The following is a 17,787-nucleotide window of genomic DNA, read 5'->3' on the forward strand; positions in this document are numbered from 1 at the left end:
CTGCCATGACTCTAGATTATGTTCCCTTGATATGTCTGTCTGTTTTTTGTTTTGTTTTGTTTTGTTTGGGTTTTGTTTTTGGAGACAGGGTTTCTCTGTGTAGCTTTGGACCCTGTCCTGGAACTCACTCTGTAGACCAGGTTGGCCTTGAATTCACAGAGATCCACTTGCCTCTGCCTCCCCAGTGCTGGGATTAAAGGCGTGCACCACCACCACCAAGCCACTATATCCGTCTCTTTTATCAGCATCACATAAAGCTTTCTAATGAGCCTTGAACTCATGTAATGAGAGCCTACCAGCTTTGCTCTGTTACAGAATTGTTTTAACCATTCTAGGTCCTTTGCATATCCATAGGCAAAGTTTGGAATCAACCAGTAAATTGTAATGATGGCTCCAGAACACCTCCAGAATCAGTCTCATGCCATGCCTTCCCAGTGATGAGAGCCTCCAGAGACCCCAGTACCATCTCAAGAAAATCAAATCGTTTCAGGGCAGCCTCTGTCTGGCTTTAATGTCCTGTGGTGGTTACTAAGATCACAGAGTAGAGGCTCTGAACAGAGGGCTGGAAACATTTGGTAGCAAAGGCTAGCCATGTTCTTCATGTACTTTTCCTGCCAGGGCTGATAAAAGTGTTATTCCCATGGCTTTATCTAAGGGCAGTGTCCATGTCATGAAAACATTACTGCAGCATTCTGACAAAGCAAGAGTCTTCCAGATTCTTGCCTCAAACATGATATACGTTCCCTTGGCAACAGAGGCCTCCCATGTCCCTACCCTTGTACCTGCATTTGGAAATGTTTCCAGTTAAAGAGTAATCCCAGAATTAGTCAATACTGACGGCGTGCCATAATGAGTTTTTCTATTGGCCTCGCCATCTCAGTGCCTGGGACTTCTTTCCTGTGAGTGCCAACTCCAGCATCTGACAATCGTCTTAATGGAAATTAATGATGGCTTATCCTTGTTTGTCCTTGGGCAAATATCTCTCAAGTCACTTCACATTTTGAAAGATTGTGTCTTAAAAACCGGGTAGTAAATCACAGTATCATTGAGTGCTCACTCAGCACTTGCTATTGCCGAGTGCTGTATGCAGAACCTAACATGTGGGATGTCATTTGATCCTCCCATGCGCCCTTCAACATGAGTGACGGAAACCAAGGCTCAGAGAAGCAAGAAAGTCACCTGAGGGCTTGGGTTTCTCGATGAAGAAGCCAAGGATGAACCTTCATCTATCTGACTCCAAAATGGGAGAGAAAACTACATTTTGACTACCCCAAATTAATGTAAAGGCAATATACAAATATATATGTATATATAGACACACACACACATATATATATGAAGTGCACTTAAAAAGACAACACTAGAATACATAAGCCCGTTGTTAGTTATATATGTTATTATGTATGAGTCTGTGTGTATGTATAATTTTAATTTTCCTGAAGTGAATATCTCTTACTTTGATAATGTAAATTTTCAACATTTCTTCCAGTGAATTTTGTGAATTTTTCTATAATCTCTATTTATAATTGTTTGACTTCTCCAAACTTCACAGCATAAATAGAAGGTGAAGAAGCAGGCTTGAAACATGGGTTAAGTAAAAGCTGATCTCAGTGTAGGAAGCAGAGAAATTAACACTGTAGTGGTAAATCCAGTATGGCCCAGAACTCATGACCTCAGCTGGACATGACCAGCAGAAATCTGAAACCTAATTTCTCCAACTGCATGGCATCCCTTGCCCATTCACTGGTTCTGATGGTAGGTTCTGATAGTTGGCCTTGGGTCCTGCATTCAAGCCTACTTTTGCTATGTAGCAAGAAAGATGCCAAGGGGAACCTCCAGTGTTGTCCATACCCATGTTGAGACTATCTCAAATCACAACATCTTGCTCCCATACCCAAAAGTCAGGATGACTCCCACCCTACGTTAGAGTAGCTTCCCCTACCTTCATGTAAACCTTGAAGTTAGGAGTGGAAGCCTTCACAGCTTCCTATGGCTGGCATCCATCCTAGCTTGCCCAGCTGGGCTGATTTTGCACAGCCCCTCACTTGACTGTTTCCACACCAGCCCTGGCCCAATAGATCAGGGACACTTGAAAGACAGAGAATGCCTTCTGCTCCTCCTGAGTTCTGCAGTTCTGTTCTCCCAGCCTCTGTTTCTGCCTCATCACAACAGAAAGACTGTGTGGGGCAAAGCTTTACCACATTTGGGCTATGGAATCAATACAGGTATAATTTGACTTTCACCTCTGTTACTTCTAGCATTTAACTTTAGATAATTTAACCTGTTCTCTAACCATTAGCCCCATGGCCTGTGGCCTGTAAAATAGAGAATCAAATTTACTTTATGATTTTCTTGGGTGGAGTGTGTTTTTGAGACAAGACCTTGTCATGCAGCCCAAAGTAGCCTTAAATTTTTTATCCTCCTGCTTCAGCTTTTTGATGAGATTACCTGGGTAATTGCATGTACCACCATGCCCAGCTTGTGCAGCGTATTGCATAACATATGAAAAATTCTTTCAGCTCTTTTCGGCTCGTGACCTATTTCTCCGGCCAGTCCTCCCACCCCAGTCTCCACTCTGATCCTTTTCCAGAATCCACCAGACCCAGTCCTTGAGCCTCCTCTCTTCTGTCAACACATTTGGGACTCCATCCAGCTTTGCAGCTCCTAATTCATCCCTGTACTCACAATTTTCTGCATCCTGTCCCTATACATCTCAAGTTTCTGATCATAGCTAAAAACTAACTCCTGACTTAGTGTCAAGACAAGCACGGAAAAGTCCTCATCCTTCTCTCCCCTTTGTGTCTCGCCATCCATCAGCTGCTCCTACTGCTTTTCCAATCGGATTTCAGAAGACTCTCTAATTCAGCCACTTTGACCACAGCCACTCTGGTCCTGGCCAGCACCAGCTCTCTGTTCGGGGACTGAAAATCCCCTCAACTCTTGTCATTTTCAGTCCTGCCCCAGCAGCTAGGAAGGCTCCTGGCAAACTATCAGATCATGTCCTGCTCCACTCAGTCCTTCTAGAACCTTCCCATTTTATCCTATGAGGAAAGCCGAACCAATTAAAACCTTCTCATCCTCCTTTCTCCCAGTCTATGTCAAGCACCGTTCTCATCTTTGTCTCCCTGACTCTGCTTATCCCTACACCTCTCATAGAGTCACAGTAACGACAGCCTCACTCTCTTTAGGCACAATGTCTGCAGGAGTCAGCCACGTAACAGCTGTCAAGTTTCCCTTCCTTTTAAAACCTAATTCTTTTCGGCATTACCTGCCTCATTTTACTCATTCTTCCCTCTGTTGACAGACATTAGCTATTGTGCACAGCGATGCTGTTAACGTGGTGTGATGGTAAATGTGGGTTGTCAACTTGGTTGGATCTGGAATCAACTAAGAACCAAGCTTGCAAGGGTCTGTGGGGGTGTTTCCGGGAAGGAGTAACTGAATAGCACCTTCCAGGCAGCCTTGACATAAAGAAGTCCTGAGGAAAGCCCTGCTCCTGTGGATAACTCTGACCAGAACACATGTACAAACATTTACCTGAGTCTGCTTTCAAGTGTTGAGGCATATGTTAGGAAATGGGATTTCTGTATCATGTGACTTAATTTTTAACGAAACGTTTAATTTTTAAGGAAATGCCATAGTGTCTTAAACAGAGGCTACATGGCTTTATCCAGCACCAGCAACACATAAGGGTTCACATATTACATCCTTGAGGGTTTGTCTCATTTTTTTATAGACAGCTATGTTAAAGGGTATAAATCAGTGGTTCTCAACCTGTGGCTCACAACCACTTTGGGTCTAATATCAGCTATTCTGTATATCAGATATTTATGATCCATAACAGTAGATAAATCACAGTTATGAAATAACACTGAAAATAATTTTATGGTTGGGGTCATCACGACATGAAGAACTGTATTAAAGGGACGCAGCCTTAGGAAGGTTGAGAATCATTGGTGTAAAGAAATGTGTAGCTCACTGCAGGTTTGATCTTTGATTTCCAAATCATTAATATCAGGCATCATTCTGTGTATTTATTGGTCATTTGCACAGTTTAATTAGAGACAAATCCTTTTTATACTTTAATTAGAGAAAGTCTCTTCAAGTCCTTTGGTCATTTAAAAACAAATTGTTGTCAGTGTTTTCTACATATAAGATCATGTCATTTAGCTGGGCAGTGGTGGCGAACACCTTTAATCCCAGCACTCAGAAGGCAGACACAGGCAGATCTCTATGAGTTTGAAGCCAGCCTGGTCTACAGAGTGAGTTCCAGGACAGGCTTCAAAGCCACAGAGAAACCCTGTCTCGAAAAAAAAAAGGGGGGGGATGATGTCATTTGTTATTTAATATAGTTGTTTGTAGTTGAATTGCGTGAGTTCCTTACATTTATGACTGTCTTAGAAACGTGATTTGCAAGTATTTCTCCCATCCCACGGACTGTCTCTTCACTCTGATGTCCGTGTTCCTTCAGTCTGCTCTGCAGTCACAGAATACCTGAGATTGGGTAATGTATAAAGAAAAGAAATTTATTCTTATAGTTAAGGGGCCTAGAAAGTTCAAGGCTGAAGGTCCTGCGTCTGACAAGTATCCTGCTGTACCATCCCATGGTGGAAGGCAGAACAAAAATACACCCTTTACAAAGAACCAACTCCCATAACTAACCCACTCCTGAGACAATGGCATTCATCCTTTGATGGAAGCTATGATGGCTATTCTTCGTTGTCAGCCTGACTACATCTGGAAATGACAAAAACCCAGGCAGCTGAACACATCTGTGAGGGATTTTTCTTAAATCACTTGAAGTTGGAAGATCCACCTTTAATCTGGGCCACACATTCTGGTGGCAGCCTATATAAAGGATGTGGAAGCAGGAAGCTTTTGTTCTTTGTCTGTTTGCCCTGGATCTCATTGGCAAGTCCATTCCTTCACTGGCATTTGAACCTACTTCTTCGGGATCCTGGAATACACTGAAACCAGCTGAGACATTCAGCCTGGAGGACTGAACACTAATCAATTATTGACATTTCCATTGCTAAACAGCCATGATTAGACTAGCTTGGCTACATCCTGAAATTTGCAGTAATGAATCCTTCTTATATAGAGAGAGATTCATTCTATTGGTTCTGTTCCTCTGAAGAGCACCCTGACTAACACAGGAGCAGAGTCTTCATATTCTGACCACATCCTAGAAGCTCCACCTCTCAAAACTACTCTGGTGGACCTTAAGTTTCCAGCATGGAAGTCTGGAGGGATACATTCAATCCATATCACCTTGATGCACAAAATTGTAAGCCAGGCATGACAGTGCATGCCAGTCAGTACTCTGAAGGCAGAGGCAGAAGGTAGATCTGTGAGTTCAAAGCCGACCTGGTCTATTGAGAGAGTTCCAGGTCAGTCAGGCTACACAATGAAGCTTTGTATCAACAAGAAGGAACATTTTGATGCCCTCCACGTAGTCCTCAATGTGTAAGTGTCCACCTCTTCAGTTCATTTGATCCCCCGGTGTTGTGTTATTTCCATGCTTTAGTAAATAAAATTATTTACTTTTGATTGTGCTTTTTAACATACAGAAATGAAAAATAATTCTGCGTATTGATCTTATCTTGCAACTTTGCTGGATTTACTAGCTCTCACTTTTTACTGTGGAATTATTACAGTAAGATCATGTCATCTGTCAGCAAAAACAATTTTATCTTTTTTCTCTCCACCCTATGTCTGATTTTAGTCACAGGTCTGTCACTGTTTGATGTGCCATAAACGTATATATTTATTACTCCATAGTGTCTCCTCCTATACTAAGCTATAAGCTCTACAAGTGCCTGCTTTACTCCCTCCCCTTAGTGTTTGCCTCACAAAAGGAGCTAGTCAATAACTGTAAAATGAGTGAATTACCTCACCTGGCACACAGATGGAACCTAAAAAATGGTAGCAAGTCATAATTATTGTTACCTTTTACACAATACTTTACTGCAAACGTAGTAATTAGGTTTTCAAATAAAAAGAATTTATTTATGAAGAATGGTCTCAGTATCAGGAAATAAGCAGCAGCACCAGGATCCCAGCTGGAGTCCCTTGGCAGGCAATTTACTCCCCGGCAGGCTCTTGGAAGAAATCCCTGTGGTCCTCACAGATGACAACACACTTCGAATGCCAATCTACACAGAGGGACTTCTATAAACAGTCCACTCCATCCTGTCATCTCTGCTCAACTCTTCCACAATATCCCATGGGACCAGGGCTGGCCTGGCCAGAGTGATGGCCAAGTGGCCAGTATCCAAGTCTGTGGAGCTGGAGCTGGGACAAAGACTCCTGCCAAAAGCAGCACAGAGGACCGAGATCCAGGACGGGCTGTCACAGCCTGCTAGGAAAAGCCAGGGATCCAGGACAAACAGAAGCCAGAGGGCCAAAAACAAAGCCAAGGCCAAGGTCAAAGAGGAAAGATCTCAGAGAGAGCAAGTAGGGAGCCAACACAGGGACTGGTGGGTGAAGGCTTCTCTGTCACAATCCAGATGACCAATAAGGACCGGGGTTGGTGTTTGGGGCCTGAACAGGATGAGATGTCCTGAAGGACCAATGACAGACTGACTTCCTTGGTCTCTGGACAAATTTTCTGCCCAGCAAGAGTGTTGAAACGTACTCACGACTTTCTGGGAAAGTCATTTCTCAGAGGTTATCAGGAAAGTAACCAACCATTTTCCCCAATCTCAAACACCTTCTGAGGTGAGGTGACTTGACCTTAGAATATCACACCATCTTAGTCACCAACCCACTTCTCTCTAAATATAAAACATCCACAAGTGAGTTTTCCGATGAAAGTAATACATAATTTGGATAAACACAGGTATCAGGCTGTGGGTCTTCTCCAAGTCCTCTCAAAGGTCCTAAGAGTGAACTTTCTGGAAACTATCGGTGCTTTAAGTCAGTGCTTCTCAAACGCCAAGGTCCCTTAACCCCTTTACACGATTGAGGGGCCAGGGAGATGGCTTAGTTGGTAAAGGGGCTTGCCACCAAGCCTGACGACCAGACTTTGATCCTCAGGAGCCACATGGTGGAAAAAAAGAACCGACTTTCACGAGCTGCCTTTGACCTCTACACGCATCCCATGGCACATGTGTGCCTACACACATACACACACAAAACAAATAAAGAAGTAATAAATAAATGTAAAAAGAAGAAAAACTACTGAGAGCTTTTCTTTGTGGTTATATCTAGAAATTTACCATATTATTATTATTAATTAGAATGGATAAATTTGGCACTTTATTCATTGCAAATAACAATAAACTCATTGCATATCAAAGCAAATAGCTCTATAAGTTAACATAACTTCCAAAATAATAAAAGAATCAATAAGAAGAATAGAGTTATCTTACATTTTACAAACTGTTTGAATATCTGACCTAATTAAGACCCTTGACTTTCTTGTCTGCTTTTGCTGTGAGTTGCCATTTGGGTTAGTCTGTAATGCAAACCCTGCACCGCACACATAGGGAACTGGGCATTTACTTTTCACATAGCGCCTGCAAACATCCCAGAGATGCCCATGGATCTTCAGACGATACTTGAGTGTCCCTCCCTGTGCAGATTAACAGGATGAGGGTGGCACAGGGTCTTACAGATAGACTTAGGAAAGATGGTATGGAGCAGCCATGAGTAGGTATCATTATCCAAGATTTAGTCCCCAGCCAGCCCCATACATGGCCAAGAATAGTCTGACACCCAGCTGCCTCCTTCCTTGGAGAGGAAATATTGAGTTAGAATGTCCTCATGAGCCTTTCATGGACCATGACTGGAAGAAAGACCAACTGATGATGGGAACAGTTTGGGAGAATATTGCAAGGGCCCCAGGAAGACAATGTTTGGCATAGCAGTATTAAACCCCAGGTACACTCTGATTCACCCAGTGGATTTAAATGCCAATTTCATTGGTTAGGGCAAAAGTCTAGACAGAAGAAATTTTTTATTGAAAATGTGTTTTTTTTCAACTAAATTACAATATCCATTCATGATAAAGGTCTTGGAGAGAACAGGGATACAAGGAACATACCTAAACATAATAAAGGCAAGATACAGCAAGCCAAAAGCCAATATCAGACTAAATGGAGAGAAACTCAAAGCAATCCGACTGAAATCAGGAACAAGACAAGGTTTTCCACTCTCTCCATATCTATTCAATATAGTACTTTGAGGTTCTAGCTAGAGCAATAAGAAAACAAAAGGAGATCAAGGGGATACAAATCAGAAAAGAAGAAGTCGAACCCTCATTATTTGCTGATGATATGATAATTTAAATAAGTGATCCCAAAAAAATCTACCAATGAACTTCTACAACTCATAAACACTTTAAGTAATGTAGCAGGATACAAGATTAACTAGAAAAAAATCAGTAGCCCTCCTTTATACAGATGATAAATGGACTGAGAAAGAAATCAGAGAAACATCACCTTTCACAATAACCACCAATAACATAAAATATTTTAGAATAACTCTAACCAAACAAGTGGAAGACCTGCATGACTTTGAAGAAGACACTAGAAAATGGAAAGATCTCCCATGCTTGGGTAAAAATGGCAATCTTACCAAAAGCAATCTACAGATTCAACACAACGCCCATCAAAATCTCAGCAAAATTTTTCACAGACCTCAAAAGAACAATATTTAACTTCATATGGAAAAAAAAAAACCCATGATAGCAAAAACAATCCTGTGCAATAAAGGAACTTCTGGAGGCATCACAATCCCTGATTTAAAACTCAACTACAGAGCTAAGTACTGAAAACAGCCTGGTATTAGCATAAAAACAGATAGGAGGACCAATGGAACCGAATGGAAGACCCAGATATTAATCCACACACCTACAAACACTTGATTTTTTGACAAAGAAGCAAAAAATATAAAGTGAAAAAAAAGTATATTCAGCAAATGGTGCTGGCATAACTGGATATCAACATGTAGAAGAATGAAAATAGATCCATGTCTATCACCATGCACAAAACTCAAGTCCAAATGGATCAAAGACCTCAACATAAAGCCAGCCACACTGAACTTCATAGAAGAAAAAATGGGAGGTACACTTGAACACATTGGCACAGGAGACCACTTCCTAAATATAACCCCAGTAGCACAGACACTGAGAGAAACAATTAATAAATAGGACCTCCTAAAACTGAGAAGCTTCTATAAAGCAAAAGACACACGGTCAACAAGACAAAATGGAAGCCTACTGAATGGGAAAAGATCTTCACCCACATCAGATAGAGTACTGATCTCCAAAATATACAAAGAACTCAAGAAATTGGTCATCAAAAAACAAATAATCCAATTTTTAAAAATGGGGCACAGCTCTAAACAAAGAACTCTCAACAGATGAATCTAAAATGTTCAACATCCTTAGCCATCAGAGAAATGCAAATCAAAACAACTCTGAGACTCCTTCTTATACCTGTAAGAATGGCCAAGATCAAAAACACTAATGATAGCTTATGTTGGAGAGGATGTGGGGTAAAGAGAACACTCCTGCATTGCTGGTGGGAGTGCAAACTTGTACAGCTGCTTTGAAAATCAGTATGGCGATTTCTCAAAAATTAGGAAACAACCTTCCTCAATACCCAGAAATATCACTTTTGCATATATACCCAAAGGATGCTCAATTATACCTCAAGGACATGTGCTCAGCTATGTTCATAGCAGCATTATTTGTCATAGCCAGAACCTGGAAGCAACCTAAATGCTCCTCAACTGAAGAATGGATGAAGAAGATGTGGTACATTTACACAATGTAATAATAATAATGGCATTTTGAAATTTGAAGGCAAATGGATGGAGCTACAAAACATCATATTGAATGAGGTAACTCAGACCCAGAAAGATAAATATAATATGTACTCACTCATAAGTGTCTTTTAGACATAAAGCAAAGAAAAACCAGCCTAAAATTCACACTCCCAGAGAACCTAGACAACAAAGAGGACCATAGGAGAGACATACATGGATCTAATCTACATGGGAAGTAGAAAAAGACAAGATCTCCTGAATAAATCGGGAGCATGGGGATCATGGGAGAGGATAGAAGGGGAGTAGGGAGGAAGGGAAGGGAGTGGAGAAAAATATATAGCTCAATAAAAACAATAAAAAAGAAAATATATTTTTTCTACTGAATATATTCTGATTATAGTTTCTCCTCTCCCAACTCTTCCCCACCCACCCAGATTCATACCCTTTCTTTCTCTTATTAGAGAACAAGCAGGCATCTAAAATAATAATAATAGTAGTAATTAAAAACGAAAGAAAGAAACAAATGGGGGCAGGGGTGAGACAAAAAAAAACACATACAAATTCAGATACACACACACAGAAATCCTATAAAAACACAAAATTGGAAACCATGGTATATAAGCAAAAGAGGTTTATTTTAAGTGCCCAGACAAAGAATTGGGAGAAAACAGAAACAAAACCAAAATACTACTGAGTTTGTTTTATGTTAACCATCTGTTGTTGTGCATGGGACCTGCCCTTAAGAGTTGTTTGTATAACCAGTGTGGCTCTATAGGAGAAGACTAAACTTTCCTTGGAGAGAAGTTACTAACTGGAGATAGTTTCTGGACCAGGGATGGGGGCTTGTTAGCAGAATCTTTAATGCTCCCCAGCTGACTGTAATAGACAGCAGCATCAGACTGAAGAACCTAGTTAGCCAATGGCCTGGGCTTGAATATGGTCTACTAGTTTTACGTACAATGACACAAACCACCTCAATTCAATTACCAGTTTCTTTCTTTTTCGTTTGTTTTTGTTTTTAGCCTGTACCTGGAAACACCGTGAACAACGTGATGAATATTTAGCACAATTACCCATTTACAGTTCTTAATGTTGTTACTGCAACTTATGTAAGTTTTAAGTTTGTGTTGTCGTTCTTTGTTTTAATGACGGTAGAAACCATCAGTCTCTATCAGCTTCCAGGAACAAGTGTCTAAAGATACTGCCACTCATGACCGGGCTCCTATATTAGGTACTTTTCTCCGCCTTGGCAAACGCCTGACAGAAATTACTTGAAAAAGAGCGTTATTTGGTTCATGTATTCAGTCGGTCACGGCAAGCAAAGAAAGCATGGCAGAATTCATGGTGGCAAAAGCTTGAGTAGATCAGGAACTAAAAGAGAATAGGACTGGAAGACAGTCTGGTTGAAACCCTCAAGGCTTGCCCAGTGGCTATGGCCACCACCTAGATTCTGCATCCCAAAGGTTTCATAACTTCCCAAAGCAAAACTCAGATGGGAGCCAAGGATTCAAGTGCACTAGCCCATAGAACATTTCACAGCAAACCAGAACAGGTTCAAAGCAAGGAGCGAAAACTCCCATTCTAGTCCTGCCACAAAGAAGACAATTACCCCAAGGTTTTAATCTCTTCATCGGCGAGATAGAGAGTCCGCAGTTCCTCCACCTAGGACCCAATCCTGAAATTGCCAGAGGAACAAGAAAGTTCTTGGCTGAGATACACAAAGCTGATGTTACTAGAGACCAGTATAAGAAGTGCCAGTACAGTAAACAATGATGGTGTTCACACTGCGTATCCTATGTGTTTATATGCACACACACACACACACACACACACACACACACACACACACACACACACACAGGGGCAGGGGGGAGGCTCAGAGAGAGGCACAGAAAGAGAAACATATAGATACAGAGAAATATAGGAAGTGAGAAATAAAGAGAGAGACACGGAATCAGAGAGACAGAGAAGGAGGAAGAAAGGAGGGAGGGAAGAAGGGAAGGAGGGAGAGGAGGGAGAAATAGCCACACACTCACACACATTTTAGTTGGTCTCAGTGTTTTTCCCCTTTAAGATTACTGAAACATTTTGTCTTACAGAGAAGAGACAGGATGGAAATATTTTTAATGGCTTATTCTTGGCTTGTGAACTGTCCATGAAGAACTGGAACAAGTGAGACTCCCTACTCATGTGCCTGAAAACATCGTCATTACACTTACACTCTGCCTCTGAACTCACTGGCTCATCCATGAACGTTAGCAGCAATATGTCACAGGGGCCAGAAAAAGACGAAAGAGCCTAGTATGTTTTCTGATTGGGCAGGACAGCCATGACTCAATATTTTTTATTGGAAGGCAGAATGAATCATGTAACACTTCTAGGATCCTGGGATGTAGGCAGCTTGTCCAGCTGTCTAAGGGTGGGATTCGAGAACCTTCCAACACAGATGTACTGCCAAGTCTCCTGACATCTGCCCAGTGAGATGAGCCTGCTGGACTGACAGCTAGTTTGCTTTCCTTTGGTTTCATTGTTTTTTTTTTTTTTTTCAGACTCACACAGAGAGGGGAACCAAATTCATCAAAATAACTAACAGAAGATGAACCAGAAGGCTAGTCAAGGGCACTCCTGTGCCTTATGGAGGAATTAGATCCATTCATCCAGGACAGAAAGTGGTCCAGGCTGCCTAGAGCCATTAGGGGAGTTACAAAAACAGGGTGAGCCTACTTCATTAAGAGTTTGGTTACAAAGGCTCCTCCAGATTCAGCAGGTAGGAAAGCAGTTCTCAGGCCTCACTAAAGGATCAACTTCCACATCAGTGTCTGGGGTGTTGGCATTAGTTTAAGCACCAGGTGTAATGGGTTGGTTAAGGGAGCAGAGAGGGCTGGTCTCATGCCAGGAGTCTACCTTCCCACCAGCCCCACAGTGGATGAATAAATTCTGGTCTCTAATGGCAGGACTGAAAACAAACTGAGCTGCCCCCAATAGGCTCATTAATTTGAATACTTAGTCCCCAGTTGGTGGAACTCTCTGGGAAGGCTTAGAAGGAATGGTCTTGTTGGAGGAGGTGTGTCACTAGAGGCAGGAGATGAGGCTTCAAAAGCCATCCCCAGTTAGTTCTCTCTGCCCTGCACTTGTGAATCAAGGTGCAAGCTCTCAGCTTCTACTCTCGCACCATTGCCTGTCTGCCTGCTGCCGTGATCCCCACCACGATGGCCACGGACTCGAACCCTCTGCAACTGTGAGCCCCAAATTATATGTTTCCTTTTATACGGTGTCAATACTCACAACTCTAAGTGTATATTGATTGGCAATTTATTAACTTTAAAATCTTGAGCAAGGGCTGTAATGAAACATGGTTTTGTTTTGCTTTTTCCATCCATGTGCTCTGTTATGTAGGGGTTGTCAGTTCCAAGTGAACATCTTTCCACGTGCTCTCCACTGAAAGGCAGTGCCGCCCACTTCAAGATGGCTGACTACTTTGAGGGAAATCTGTGTTTAGGCAGTGAAATCAGTCCCCCCGAAACGTTCGAGTCAGCCCCCACATTTCCTCAGGACCGTTACTCGGAGGTGGAGGGTTGGAGGATCTATGCTCATTTGGATCTGAACCCTACTACATCCAGCGCTGACTGGCGCTGCATGAGCGTTACCCAGAGGAGGACCCCCACCTCTCAATCTTCAATCACTCCCTGGGCAGGAAGAGGCTGAGCTTCCTGCAAGGTACTCTCAGCTCTCAGCATCTCCCACACTGAAGTAGTCTTCCATTCAGGCCCCTCCCCTGTGTCTCTCTAAAAGGAAAGTACCTCTAAGGAAGCCACGGAGCTGACTGGAAAGGACGTGATAAAGAACTTATACAGTAGACAGTTTCTAACGCTAATGTTACAGAGGGAATCTCCCATCTCATCGTCTTTCTTCCTTTCCTTCTCTATCATGAGGCTAAGCTGACTAAAACTGTACCAGTGAAATAAAAATGGCAATTATGTTTAGATGACCAACACTCACAAACTTTGGACAAGTCTAAAATGTTTCAAACTTTCTTTTTAATGAGTTGTTTCTCATTTGTCAGCAAGTTTTATTTGATGACCTGAGTTATATCAGTTTTATAATTGGACATTTTGTTACTTCTGTGGATCTTTTCTTCTCTAGCCTGGGAGGAGCAAATGATTGGAAGTCTCACCCCAGTCCCTGGCATCCATCCTAAGTCCCCTCCCCCTGGGGGGTTGCCTTGGTTCAGACTCCACCTGCAGGAAGCCTGCCAAGCGCTGAGCCCTCCCCACGGAGGGTCAGGACCGCTCCCACAGGCTATTTAGGCCTCTGCCTAGGAAAAGAACACTTGTCTCGGGTTTTGGGTGGTGTCCTTTCCCCCCCCCCCCACCGCCAGGTGCCCAGTCCACTCCCCAACCCCGGCCTTCCCGCCCCCCCCCCCCCTTGCCATGTTCTCCCGGCCAGCTGGGAGCACTGCATTTATTAACGTGGACATCTTTTATTTGGTCTGTGATAAGAATAAGAGTAACTCCGCAGAAATCCAGTTAGGTCAAATCAAAATGCCCATCGTTTTGTTAAGTAAGAAGCTCTCGGGTGGCTGAGCGCATGGCGCTGGGAGACAGGACAGCAGGGAGCCCATGTTTCTCCTCCAGGAGGCCACTTAAATACCCTGTGAGAGTGGTCCTGACCCCCTCCCAGGGAGGGAGCATTTGGAGTCCAGAGCAATGCAACTCCCAGGCCAGGGGCTGGGGGCTACGCTCCCAACTTAACAGTCTGATTGGAATTATTTGCATCGGCAGAGAGGCTCTTTTTAAGATTATACCTAACAGTAAATATGGAGTCCAGGAAAGCTGACCCAGTCTGGGGCTTAAAGCAGAAAGAGAGCTGAGGAATATACTCTGCTTTGTCAGGCCATGAGCTTACACAAGTCACAAAAGCAAATAACGCATGCCTTGCTTTCTTACAGGCACACACTACAGAAACAGATATTTATTCACACACACACACACACACATACACACACATTCCTGCTAAAATAATGATGTCACTTACCTGTTCCTGAAATACACGCTTTAACAGAGGGTGATTTAGGACAAACTTCGCTCGCTGATTTGTCAAAGCTCTCATTTCATCCAAACTTAAATCATACCTGCACAGAACAGATAGCATGTGGGCATTAGGACATTGACTCTGTACGTTGCCAGAACCAAATCCAGAGCTCTGAGAGAACAGACGCTTTGGCCCTGCACCCAAGGTCAGCTGGAAGGAGAAAGGGGAGGGTTTCCTGATAAGACTGCCTTTCATGAATGAAGGAAACAATGAAGACATTCTCACAAAGGCATCCTTCATGTGACATAAGAGAGTGGTGGCTTGGTGACACAGCACTTGCCTGCTGCCTACAGGGCCCCAGATCCCAACTCCAGCACAGGGGGCGGGGGTGGGGAGACAGCAAGAGGCAGAGAAAGGAGACAGAGATAGAGAGACAGAAAGGATATGACAGGTAAAGGTATTCTCTCAACATAGAAGAAATTATTTATTAACACACACACACAAGGCTGGGACCAACAGAAAGAAAATGTCTGAATGGGTGGAAACAGAAATAAGTATGATAGACAGCAGACAGGCTAGTTTTCATTAAAGCTTTTTGTTTGTTTGTTTGTTTGGGTTTGGTTTTTTTATGGACCTTCCTAATGCAGTGTAGGTTCGTTGTAAAATTGAACAGGAGGTACAGAGATTTCCCATATACTTTCTGCCCATGCAAATGCATCGCCTCTTGTATTATTATTATTCACCTCCCAGAGTGGTGATGTTAGTTACAACCAATTAACCTGCACTAAAGCCTCAAGTCCGCAGCTTACAGAAGGTTCACTCTTTTTTATTTGTTTATTTCGTTTGGGAAGTTTTGTTTGGTTGGTTTGATTGTCTTTGGTTTGAATCAGAATCTCATTCTTTAGCCTGGGCTAGCATAGAATTCATAATATAGACTAGGCTGACCTATAAAAATCATGGCAATTCTCCTGCATCACTCCCCCAAGTGCTGAGATTACAAGCTCATCAAGATCAGGATTATTTATTTTTAAAAAAAGGTGTGTGTGTGTGTGTCTTATGTGTGGCATGTGTGTAAGTGTCCAGGGATGAGAGGGTGTCAGATCTCTTCCAAGGAGTTTTAGGTAACTGTGAGCCGTGAGGTGTGGGTGTGGTTCTCTTGAAGAGCAACAAGTGCTCTTAACCACTAAGCTCCTTGGAGTTTATTCTTGATGGAGTATAGTCTATGAATTGAGACGAGTTTACAGTGCATGCATCCAGCATCAGATAAAGCACTTCACCCGAAACACTCTCTAGGCCCCTCCAGTTCATATGGTCTCTTCTCACAATCTTTGATCTTTGACCTTAGTAGAATGAGCTATGCTGGTAACAGGAAGGGAAGGCAACAGAACCATCCGCAGAGGGGTGGCAGCAGCTTGAAAAGGAACAGCCATCAGTAGCCGCAGTGACAAAGGGCAGCTAGGGTAGAAATGATGAGGACAGTGGAAACAGAAAAGACAAGATAAGGCAAAGAGCCTCATGTGACAATCAAGAGACTTTGTGACAAGCCAGAGAAGAAAACCTGTGGGTCCCGGTTGCTGGACGAGGTCTCAGGACCTTCTAAGCTGTAAGGACCAAGGTCTCAGACACCCCAACCTGAAATCCCTAGTATCAGTTGCCCGAGAGCTGTAATGCTTGTTCTCTAAATCTGGGGGTGCTAGTCTCCCAGGCCTATGATGTATTTACCATTTCTACTCACAGAGGCTGGAAGCTGGGTTACGGGGGCTGCAGAAGCCTAGTGCCAGGCCTCTGGAGATGCAAGTCCTCGTGTAACATATCTCCAGCTTGAATCCCTCCAGCAATCAGTTCTCACTTTGGAAACCAAACCTGACATCATTCATGAGGAGGTCAGAAAACAACAGGTACCAGTTCTCTCCTTGTACCACATGGGTTCTGGGGCTCCAACCCAAGTTCAACGGGTTTAGTCAATGTGAGCTCTCTCATTGGCCCATAACATGCATTTCTAAGCATATACTTAAAACAACCACTAGATGGAACTTGTTCGTCACTTGAACTGTCACCAGGACCGGCTTAAAGTTATCAAAGAAATCAAACTGGGATGGAAAAGCATTAGGAACACCTGGAAAGGTGAACATTGGTTCTTCATAATCTCCCACCTAAGTGGCCATCTCTGAAGTAGAGAAATGGAAGCCACGTAGCTGGTAAAGCAGTTGTGGAGACAATCACAGGCACTTTGAAGCTCTAAGCACAGGTTTGATTGTGTATTTTCCTCGTTTAAAGACCTTTGTTGGTTACTTCAAGTACTGTTGCATAGCAAGGGTATAAGTCACACCTAATAGTTGACTTGGTATTTTCACAGCTATGATACCTGTTCTGTTTTCCTGTGTCTGTAAAATAGAGAGATGTGGCAGGTACTACTCCCCTGTCTCACTCTCCCTACAGGAGTCCCACAGAAGCAAGAGATGTTTTAAGTTTAAGAGTCAATGGCATTTGTGCCACAATCAGGAGCCAGGCCTGGCATGCTCAGGGACATGTAGGGTCAGCCATGAAGAGAGGGTCTGGCTGTAACCCCAGGAGTTCCCTCACCATCTGACCCAACTACCGGTGTTCTGTGTGAAATTGTTCTTGGAAAAAGACTACAACCAATTGCCAAGGACACACTTGAAAGTTCTCTGCATTACGGCATGCAACCAGCAGGAAGAAACGTCAAAGATACTAGGTTCCACCTGTCCTGATGGAGGAGCTGCTGGGAAGGGGGAATTGTAGGGGCAGTAATGAATTCTCAGAATGAGAGATCTCTCTAGAAAGCACGGTTCATAAGCCAGGACCAAGGCACAAGGTTCTAAGTGAAAACAGAGCCAAATCACACATGCTTGTAAGGGTGACTAAGATAGGACTGGAGAGATGGCTCAGCGGTTAAGAGCATTGCCTGCTCTTCCAAAGGTCCTGAGTTCAATTCCCAGCAACCACATGGTGGCTCACAAC

At 43.0% G+C, this 17,787-nt stretch overlaps 1 protein-coding gene across 1 annotated transcript in view; it reads right to left on the bottom strand.

The window, feature by feature from the left end:
* Positions 1–14,966, bottom strand: part of Acoxl (acyl-CoA oxidase like) — a 258,813-nt gene extending 243,847 nt beyond the window's left edge. Inside the window, exon 1 of the mRNA XM_050134390.1 lies at positions 14,809–14,966. Coding sequence (XP_049990347.1) covers positions 14,809–14,925 — 117 coding nt within the window. The 5' untranslated portion in view covers positions 14,926–14,966. The remainder of the gene's footprint in view (positions 1–14,808) is intronic.
* Positions 14,967–17,787: the final 2,821 nt, after the last annotated feature.

Source organism: Alexandromys fortis, unplaced genomic scaffold, assembly GCF_014885135.2.
Source record: "Alexandromys fortis isolate MF-2015 unplaced genomic scaffold, M_Fortis_MF-2015_v1.1 scaffold_6, whole genome shotgun sequence".
NCBI lineage: Eukaryota > Metazoa > Chordata > Mammalia > Rodentia > Cricetidae > Alexandromys > Alexandromys fortis.